The 11,643-nt window shown below is 32.8% G+C and overlaps 1 protein-coding gene across 1 annotated transcript; it reads left to right on the top strand.

Moving 5' to 3' along the window:
• Positions 1 to 3,590: 3,590 nt before the first annotated feature.
• Positions 3,591 to 4,307, top strand: LOC116344885 (interferon alpha-inducible protein 27-like protein 1). The gene is made up of 3 exons (XM_031773726.1): positions 3,591 to 3,769; positions 3,836 to 3,946; positions 4,022 to 4,307. Exons 1-3 carry the CDS (start codon positions 3,691 to 3,693, stop codon positions 4,234 to 4,236), a joined length of 405 nt encoding a protein of 134 aa, XP_031629586.1. The 5' UTR covers positions 3,591 to 3,690; the 3' UTR covers positions 4,237 to 4,307.
• The last annotated feature ends 7,336 nt before the right edge of the window (positions 4,308 to 11,643 follow it).

An 11,643-nucleotide genomic window follows, 5' to 3' on the forward strand; every position in this document is an offset into this window, starting at 1 on the left:
GCCTGCCCATTTTTAAGTATAGATTTTTTCCAAAATATTATTTTTTCTCTAGTCAAATGTGTATGCGGGGGTTTCTGGGGTCGAGGAATTCATTTTTGATATTTATTTTGCGATATAATAACGTTTTGATACGATTTTCATACAAAAACTGGCAAAAATGGTCGTTTACTTCTTTTTTTTCCAATTTTTTTTTGTTGATGTCGATTTTATCATCGGATCAAAAAATTATGTTCTACAAAGTTGTTCAGAATGATGAGAGATATTTTTTGGGTCAGCTGCCCTCCAACTCCCCCCACCCCCTAGGGGGATCAGGGGTCATAACCCCTTAACCCCTGATTTTTTTACCTGAAACCCCAAAATTCGGCTTCAGCATGCCAAGAAACCTTTAGAAAGTCTTTTTTCCAGATGCCCTCCAAGACAATTTTCACAAAAAGTGAGATCCCCCCATTTGGGGTCAAATACTATGAGACTATGGGGTATTTTGCGTAAATCGGCGGCCAAAAAATTCAACTCATCTGGACGACGTCAGGCGATGATACGGAGTGAAAACAATAGGAGTGATTGTTATAGTTATTGTGATTGTTATTGTATTTTTATACCTATCCCAAATATATTGTACGAGGGCGACTATTTAAGTTTCTTCAATATGTATGTTTTAGTATTGCCCGATGCAAACCATTGTCATATTCGTAAAGTTGGACATTTTTCATGACCATTTGACTTAACAGGACGAATTTTAGTTTTGTGGTATGGCCACGGTGTCAGTTGGAAAAGGTCAACTTCGCAAAAAAATGAAATTTACAAAAAAGATTATTTCTCATAAGTTTTCAAAAAGAGCTGCCTGCTCAACAGTATTACTTCCGACTCAAGTCGGGGTATGGGAAGGAAGTACCATGCCTTGCCACTGTATACAACTGGTTCACTGAATCCCATCGTCATGGTGCTCGCTACAGTGATCAATTGCGCGATGGTCCTTCGAAAATTGATGTCATCGAGAAAAACTCTGGTGCCGATTGAGTTAGGATCGAAGTTTCTTTTACAGTTAAATTGTGGTATGCCCAAGGATCACAGAGACTCCAATCATTTGGTTCTTCCATGAATTACAACATGAAAAAAATAAACCTTTACGTGTCAACCCACAGTTGCTCAAAAATCGATTGATTTTAATCACATCCAAAAAATCATAACCAATTTGACATAGGATAATAAAAACACGTCTATACGATCGCAATAGAAGCCAAGACATGATTCCAGTAGTTTGGACCTGAAACAAAAACTTGGTTGACTCTCTGAGTCTTCAAACATGAACACAATCGAACAAAAGTTGTTCGTTTGTGAAGTGATAGGGAAAATCGGACCTCATTATTTTACAGTGTTATGTGTCATGTTGCTACCATGCCTTTAGAGGATGAAAGGTCCTTCAATGCTGAATAGTACACAACCATTTGATTGTCAAAAGTCATCACGGGAATATGGAGACCAAAACTCTGAAACTTATAATCCCAAAACATGGCAAAAAGAAGCCCATCAAACAGTCGACTATTTGACCACCCAAAAGATCGAATTGATGCACAATACTCCGTGTACGAATTATTCGGGACCCCTCTGTCCACCAGAGACCAAAATCAGTTGGATACAATATATTTTTCGTACTTGAAATTAGGTGCATATTCAAAAAAGTGCACTTTTTGGAGTGTCATGTTTAAGCTGCTGTCGTAGCCATACCACAAAACTAAAATTCGTCCTGTTAAGTCAAATGGTCATGAAAAATGTCCAACTTCACGAATATGACAATGGTTTGCATCGGGCAATACTAAAACATACATATTGAAGAAACTTAAATAGTCGCCTACGTATGCAGCTAGATATCAGTTATGGAATCGTGAAGAAAAAATGAAAAAAATTATATTTTTGACAAAGCAAATGATAAAGGTTTCAATTGTATGTTTGGATTTATATGTAATCTTATGATATAAACCCCCCGTCAAAAGTTTGGGCCCACCTATAAAATTATTTTTTTTTCAATATCTTTGCAATATTTAGTTAAAATTGAGTTTGGAAATTGAAGATCCAGGAAAATTTGACCTATCGAAGGTTGAAACCCAAAAAGTTTTTCGGCATACGGCCAATTTTTGGCCGTTATAAAAGCCCGGCCAAAATTCAACTTTTTACGTGGCCATCGATTTTAAAATGTAATGATGTAGTTTTGAAGCTCTTGAAAAGTACTTGCAATTAATGGTATAATATATATTGCAAAGATATTGAAAAAAAATAATTTTATAGGTGGGCCCAAACTTTTGACGGGGGGTGTATATCATAAGATTACATATAAATCCAAACATACAATTGAAATCTTTATCATTTGCTTTGTCAAAAATATAATTTTTTTCATTTTTTCTTCACGATTCCATAACTGATATCTAGCTGCATACAATATATTTGGGATAGGTATAAAAATACAATAACAATCACAATAACTATAACAATCACTCCTATTGTTTTCACTCCGTATCATCGCCTGACGTCGTCCAGATGAGCTGAAATATCTAGATGACAAAATCCAAATATATTGTCTGTCTAGGAGATTAATTTGAGAAGTATACTAAAAAGTGGAATTTTTGTTATATTTAGTAACTCTTAATGGTTGTCTCTATCGTAATCAGATGTTAGTTTGAACTCAATTATCTGGTACCGACAAATTGCAGTCTGGTACCGAACAACACAGAGCTGTTCATTCAATAATTATTGATGATAATTTTGTGAAGTACCTATAATATACGTATATTATTATGATGACTTGGCAAATTTAAAGCCAATCGAACAAACATATGTATTTAAGCAAATTTATCTCCTTCCTTTCAAGAAATAATAAGATTTGAATTTGTTTTGTTCTTATATTTTCATTCTTCATTTCGCACAATTTTGTAAATTCATATTTTCAAATTATTCATAGCATTCCGAAATTGAGACTTTAAACAAACTAAGAAACTTTTCTATAATACGTAATTATGAACTACTTATGCATAAGTTACTTATCAACTATTATATGAGCTGATCGCTTATCTCTTGCAACAAAGTATTTGGAAATAATCTTATTTTCATTTGTATTTCAAGATTAAAATTTACTTGATTTGACTTTGATTTCATTTGCACTTTTAATTTTTCGTACGAAGGTATAAATATCCATTACAAAAAAAAAATCAGCTGCGAATTTCATCGGGATTTTCACGGGTTCTCATGTCAACATTTTTATTAAATTTCAAATTTTTCTAAACAAATTTATTCCCAATGTCGATAGATATTCACTATCCAAACTATTGATAACAAATTACATACAATATTGGTACATTGTATCGCATATTCTAATCGCGGCTCATGTTAAAAAGGACTAATCTGCCACATAAATGCATATCACTTTTTATTCCCACTCATGAGGTTTTAAATCACGTTTTTATCGATTCGAAGCAAAACCAAACCAAAAACCTATCGTAAAAATGTAGTTATTATCGGGCATGTAGCACGTGTGGATATGATAAAAATCGAATATAAATAGCCGTTTCGACTTAGGTTATTCAAACAGTTCCAGTGATACATTTTTGCTTTGTCATTTGCGTAAAAAAAAGCTGCATTATATTTCGCATTTATTTATTTTCGATCGTTTGAAAAGTCTGTCGAACAAATTTTCTAAGAATGTGGGATCGTTGTCCAAAATGCGGAAAGCCATTAGTGTGCGAATCTAATGTATGGACGCTCCGGGCTTTAATCGGAGGTAATTTTCAACCTTATTTATTGTAATACGTAATTTATTCATTTAAGTATTTGATTTAAATATCAGGATGCACAGTTGGAGGAGCCATTATTGGAGCGGCCAGTCTGCCTCTTCTCGGCTTTGGAACAGCAGGTGTAGCCGCTGGTTCAGCGGCTGCAGCTTGGCAGTCGAGTATTGGTAAATTGAATTCAATTTTTAATTTGTCAATCTCTTGATTGAAAATTTACGTGAAATGTATGATTTTTTGTAAAGGAGCGGTTGCTGCAGGTAGTATATTTGCAATACTTCAATCCTTGGGAGCTACAGGCCTCGGAGTTTTACTCTTTGGCAGTATTGGTGCAGGAATGGGCCTACTATCATCGTCGGCTGCAAGAATTGGATGGTGTCCTGGTGATTGCGACCAAAAGGATCAAAATGCTGAACAAAAGGAAAAAGTTGACGATACGTCAAACAAAATTGATGCCTGAAATCCAACGAATTTCGATTAAATGTCTTTGCTCCGAAGAAGAAGAATATGCTGTTATATTTGAGAAATGAATTAAAGAGTATCTAAAATGTAATCACTGTTGTTTTCAATATATAGATTGAATTATATTTTTAGCAGACAATATATTGAACTAACTGGTCAGTTGAGCTGAAAGTACGTTAGCTAGCTAAATGGACTAAAACAATAGAAGTTATTGTTATAATGAACAATCACTTCTATTAAAACAAGAAAAGTGATTTATCATTAAAACAATAACGTCTATTGTTTTAGTCCATTTAGCTGGTTAACGTACTGTCAGCTCAACTGACCAGTTAATTCAATATATTGTCTGATTTTTAGGTAGAGACTTTCTCAATTCATCGTTTTTATATAAAAACCTTTTCAAAATCCACTTTAAAAATGTGATGTAGTGAAATTTTATATGCAAGAACACACTAAATATTCAGAATATCTATATTATAAAATCAAAAAATCATGTAAAAAAATAAAACTCAATCAATATAATTTTTATTAATGTAAATGTTTACGTTGATGATCGTATTTATTCAATATAGAGAAAACGAGAAAAATCAAACTCAAACTGAAAAAAACATCATTCTTTTTGAATAATACCCGTAACATTCAACCGCGCTTAAAAACAAGCGCTCTTATTTTCGCGTTTATCCATATACTCTATGTTTATAAAAAATTACATCACATGCTATGTTTGTGTAGTACTAGTAGCATAGTATGTTTGTGTACCAATGCTCTCACTTCTTTTTAACATAGAGTATTTGGACAAGCGCAGAAGCAAGCGCTTGTTTTAGACGCGGTTGAATGTTACGGGTATTTGTTTAAAATTCTAGTTCGTTGAAATGCCATCAAATTTCGCGCGTAATCGACCAATCGCGAGACGTTGCGATCTCAAAAGAATATATACAAACATATTCCATTCCATAAAGTATGTTTTTTTTTCTGTTTGCAAAAGCTTTCCATTCACTCATCAAAACACAGCTTTTTCCATCAACTGTACCATCCGATTAGTTACTGTACCGTATGTGTATCATCACAAAACCATCTGTACCGCTTTTTCCATCAACTGTACCCATTCGATTAGTAAGCACCATGTAAGTAACTGTACTGTTAATTTCATCAATTGTACCGATTCGAATAGTTACTGTACCATCACTTTTTTTTCTTTCTTTTTTTTTTTTGAAAATCCTATTCACACTTTCCTTCTTTCTTTCAAACATTTATGAAAAAATAATAAAATAAATAAATTTCTTTATAACCAGTTAAACATAAAAATAGCCAAATACTTTTTGTAATTGGCCCACGAGGCTGTTAAAAGTATGATGTTACTATGTATGTAAGTTTATAATTTATTGTAAGTTTGCATATAGCATTAAAATAAATAAGGAAATAAAGAAATCACGGGGGACGGCAGTCTCCCAAGTGACGCAATACTCCCATACATATGAAATATGTATATTTTGCGTCACTACATACATACATATATACGTTAAAGACATGTAAATCTAGACCGCTGACTTTTGGAAAGGGGTTTTTGCATATTTTAGTAGTGCTCAGGCACCAAATTAAGAATCCGCAAAAAAATTTAAAAAATTTCAAAAATGTCCACCAGGTGGCGTGTTATGTGACATTTTCGGCGAAAAATGACCATGACTTTTTTCACGTGATCCAAATTTTTAATAAAATGTGTCTATGAAAAAAATCAAAAAACTAGGCGTTTGTTAGGGACCAAATATGTGATGATTTGGCGTATGTGTCATATCTGGGAAAATTCGAATTTTTAAAAAAATTCATTCCGAAGTTGAATTTTTTTTCGGCAAATTTTCAATTTTTTGAATCACGTCATTCTTAGCTTATTGGAAAGACATTACGGTCATCTTGATGAAGCAATAAAGACATGTTGGAAAAATATTCAGCGGAAAAGGTTAGATCTAAATGACTAGACCTCGAAAAATGGGGAAAAATCGATTGTAAATGTATGACTGGCGAGCAAGGGGGAAAGTACTAAATCATTCCAATGCCAGTAATACGATCTAGTACAAAAAAAGTACCAAGTAATACCGAAATATACCAAGCTATATTAAAAAATACTATGAAATACTGAACATTTATTTCGATCTGTTACAACTAGACAAAAGTACGTATATTGACATCGATTTATTTAAACAAGATTATGAATATTTTCAAGTAAAGATTTTCAATTTTAAAATATTCACAGAAGTGGAAAAAACATTATAAATCGTTCAACGAATTGAAAGATTTTCATGTATTTTAATAATTATTTGTCATCCAAAATGCTTTCAAAATTGAAACACTTTACTTCAACACATTTAATTAAATCGATGTCAACATACGTATTTTTGTCCAGTTATGACGGATCGAAATAAAGGTTCAGTACCGAGTATCACTTGCGTTGTATATTCACAATGTATTTGAACGCGACTCGATTTAAGAAGCGCCATCTCTTTCACGCCCGGTTCTAATATATTTTTTTCTTGCAAATAAAATTGCAAAATTGTATAAATTGAATAAGTTTTGCAATAATAATAGCTAAAAGAATCAATAGAATTTATAATAAATAAAAAAAATTGAAAGAAACACACAAATATTTTATATTATACAGTATGTTTCATTATAGAGAGAGGTTGATTTAACTACCACAAATTTCAAATATCCTAAAAATGTTTTTGGTGTTGCCATATGAGACTCTAAGCTACTACGCCAATTAACAATGACAGCTCTCAAATCAGTACAGTGTTTGTTGTGCAACGAAAACATTATTTCCGAACATTTTCATTCACGGTTTGAAGCCGTTTTTCTGCATTTGCATCCAAAAGGACAAAGAATGTCGATCACATCGACTGCTAAATACATTAAAAAGTCAAAAGGGTTCGTAATAAAGTGAATCCAGCAGTATAAGCATGAAAAAAAAGTGAACGACCAGCCCAATCTGAAGCCAAACTGAGCCTCCTCGCAACAGGAAGATAAACGGAGAGTCAAGTTGTTCGATAAAAATTTAGGTATGTTGTTGAGCCAAGGTGTTGAACGGCTACGCCGTCTTAAAATAGAGGTCTCGCGCTCTACTATCAGGAGAAGATTAGATGTTGCCGGTGTTCGTTATCGCAGTAAATTGAAGAAACCGCTTTTGACAGAAAACCAGAAGAAAAAGGCACTGACGGGTCAAAGCAAAATTCAACAAGAGATTGGAGCGAAGTTATATACACTGACGAGTCATTCTTTTGGCTGGTGAATAGCACTACCCATGCCTAGTCTAGAGCCCAAAAGAGAATGGTCGTTCGCACGGTAAAGTATCCGAAAAAGGTGCATGCTTATGGTTGCTTTTGTGAAGCTGGTTTTGGAAAGTTGACCATATTCACGGGGATTCCAAGCGCCGTGAGGATGAACCAACATTATTCATCGACACCGTTACCCATCGCTAAGAAGTTCTATGGCAACCACAATTCGAATTGGCTTCTATTAGAAGACAACGATCCAAAACACAAAAGTCGTCTATGCAATGCTTGGAAAGAGGAAAATGACATTAAACAAATGGACTGGCCGCCACAGTCACCCGATTGCAATCCGAACGAAAATTTTTGGGCTATTATTAGGGCATGGCTTCGTGGTAAAACATACCGCAATTTGAAGCAGCTCAGTTCATTCATTCAGCGCCAGTGGAAAGGTTTTCAAAGCGAATATGCTGAAAATTTGAGCAAAAGTATGCCGAATAGATGTGCCTGTGTGATCGAGAAGGCAGGAGAATGGATTAAATATTAATTTGTGGCGCCGTAGCTTAGATACTAAATAGAATGTATATAAAATAATTTTGTAAAACTCTTGAGTTTTATTATAAAAAATCAACCTCTCTCTATAATGAAACATACTGTATGATATGTAGCTTTGCCTTGTAGACTTTGCCTTGTAAACCATGTAGAGATGGTTACGTGGAGAAAATATGTATTTGTCAAACATTGATATCTGTCAAAAGAAATAACGTAAACAACACGAAGTGAAGCTATTCTGGTGAATCATATAATATAAAATATTTGTGTCGTTGAAAGCCGACTGTAAGTGATACTCGTTCAGTACTGTATCGTATTTTTCAATATACTCAGAGAAATTGAACAGTGTGAACATGAATGTGTTCATTGTATTTCGCTCATTTACACTGAAGTTGTTTCTTCCCAGTGTGAATCGTCATTTTACACTTTGATTTTGCCAGTTCAGTGTAAAATGATTTTGCGTGAAAAAAACTATTTTTTTTAAATTATTAAATTTTTTTCATTTTTTTATTTTATTGTTAAATATCCAATGAAAGATTTAAAACTTAATTTGGTTTGATATTGATTCAATTTTTAGTGATTTTTTGCTCTAGAAAAAATTAGCATTGCGATGTAAAAAACTCAAACAAAATTCATCTCTCACGTTCATATTTGGGATAATTTGTATTATTTTTTCAATATTTAATCGATTTTGTACATTGAAAGAGACTAAACAACGATTAAAGTGTTTTTTATGCATGCAAATGTGCGACGGTTCATTTGAAAAACACACACTCTGCACAAGTAGTCATATAGTTTAGTGCAAATCATGCACTGATGTGGCTCTGTGGATACGTGTCGACTGTATCAAGCGAACGTTCTGTGTTCAATACCAAAAACATTTTTATTTTATTTTTTCATTCCAATTTAAATTATTTTCATTTTATTTTCAATCATTTACATTTATTTTATATCTTCCTAATGAAACAAGAAGAAAAAAAAATTCATTAATGCTATTTACCTTCAAAAAATAAATATTCAAGACTATGTGAATCAAATAGACTTGAATGTCCATGAGTAGCTTGGTATTTTTCGGTATTACTTGGTTTTTTTTTGTACTAATTCTAATATTTTTGGTAGACAAAATTTTGCATGACACACTCCACTCACACGCCATTCGTATATGAATCCTATGTTAGTGGAGAGTTTCTCTGCTTAATTTGCTTGTTATTTTGTCTATCAAAAAAATTAGATTCACTGTAGATCGTATTACTGGTATTGAAATGATTTAGTACTTTCCCCCTTGCTGGCGTGGCTTTTTTCCAACAACCAACATTGTTTTATTTGATGAAAATTGGGAAAAGTGTAAACTTAAGCGGCCACCTATATTTTAATATCCTACTAATCCACTGTAATGTGCTAGGTTTTTACTTTGTTGGTCCACTTTGACAACTGATTTTACATAATTCGGACCCGAAAAATTTAATGGTGGCAACCGTTTTTTGGCACGAGAAAACCGAATCTGACATTTATTTTACGCTAAAATCAGGTCTCAACACACTTAGCGTTAGAATTTTGTCATAAATTACTAAAAAGATTATTGATATGAGTACAAAACATTGATATGAGTACAAAGTTCTTTCGAAGTTCCCACTGTGACGCAATACTGTAAATATGGAAATGTTCTGATATAAATTTTCAGTGACGCGTTCGTTCATATACGCATACAAAATGTTAATATTCCCCCATATTTATGTTTTTTGGAGAGTACACTTTGGGTACAATCATTTTTCAACACTAAAAGACAAATAGAAATGAATATTACAAAAATTTGCGGCAAATTGAAGATGTCCATATTTTCGATTCCGGATATTGACCAAACTATGTGGTACACTTTCGAATGGTTTTCGGTACAGTGAAGTACACCTTTGGTACAGTAAATATACATATTCAACACGAAAAAATATTTTCATGTGCGGACATTTGAGTAGTCGTCCTATTTGAATGACGTCAACTTAGTTATAAACAATGCAGAAATCTTTAGTGTAAATAGAGCAATATATTAGCACTTTTTAATTTATTGATAGTTTCATTACAGGGCGTCTGCAACGAATTACACTCAATTCAAAACTTAGATCCAAAATTGCTCATTGATATTGAAAAACAATTGTTAATTTGCTATGAATTTGTAAGAGATACAAACCGTGCTATGACACACCTTTCACAACAATTGTTCACAGAGATTTATGGATCAACAACATCATGATTAAGAATGGTTCGTGAAATATAATATATATAATTGTATTGCCCAGAATGAATGACTACAAGCAAACTCGTGGATTGCATACTATTGCACTTTTTTAAATGTTGTTTTCGCTGGCAGTAATACAATGTGCTGGATTAATTATTTTATTAATACGTTTAATTTTGCATTCTATTCTGTTTCATTTGTTTAGATGATGCGGGAAATGGATTTTTATCAAACTTTTGTTTGCGATTTGATATTTTTTCTTTTTACAAGCGTCTGTGACATGGATTTGGCAATGAATTTCAAATCATTCATCGATCGTTATCATTTGGAATTTATAAAAATAATACAATTTGTAAATCTTCCTCTAAACGATTATACATACGAAAAGTATACCAGAATGATTAATATTAATATTATAAAACAAAAACTAATTAAAGATAACTGTTATCTTTTAGAATGTGGAACGAAATTCGAATTAATGCAAAAAATGAATTGCTGCATATACTATTCATTACGAAACTAACAATGGAAGATGAAAGCACCGTATCTTCGGTAAATGATATTTCACCCGAAACCTTTTCTAAGATGAAACATCCATCGAAATTGGCTCTGAAACGATGGAAATTCGTGATTGATATGTTTACAGAAAATGGATTATTTTGATGTTACTTTATATTATATTGAAAATAGTTAATCTTTATTTATTCTTATGTATACTATTGGTAATACATTTCGATTAATTGTTATACTTCTCTTAAAACTCATTTTTACTAGTATAAATTTCATAGTAATGGTAGTGGTAGCAAAGCTCTCATCTACGCAAATAAATGTCAAGTTTCAACATATAAGTTTAGTACGGCCGTGAACTTTCTTGAAATTTATAATATAAATAATATTCTTGGTGGGGATCAGAGTTGCGTTTTTCACACTGGAGCTGCATGCACATAGTAGACATCGCACTCACAAACTGTCATGATATATCAGTTTTGAATTTTTCGACAACTGTCAAACTTCTATGTGTGTGCACATTAAAAATAAAAGCATTGTGTGCGCCGCACACAGTTTGTGAGTGCGAAGTCTACTATATGCGTGCACCTCCAGTGTGAAAAACGCAACTCTGGTGGGGATCAGAAATGAGGAAAGAAATACTTTATCGCAGCATCTACATAATAAAAACTGGAGTGAATGATTGTTGTTTGCATCAGTATGTTGTAATATCTGTTATTGAAAGCTTGGTTTTGTGATCTTATTGATCTTATTCAAAATGTTACACATTTTGTATATTTTGTCATTTTTACATTTGCTTTTAGCAGCGTATAGTGAACACAATATTTCATCTGGGGAAGATATTCAAATCTAAAAT

This window comes from Contarinia nasturtii, unplaced genomic scaffold, assembly GCF_009176525.2.
Source record: "Contarinia nasturtii isolate CC-2019 unplaced genomic scaffold, AAFC_CNas_1.1 Cnas_scaffold_1182, whole genome shotgun sequence".
Classification (NCBI taxonomy): Eukaryota; Metazoa; Arthropoda; class Insecta; order Diptera; family Cecidomyiidae; genus Contarinia; species Contarinia nasturtii.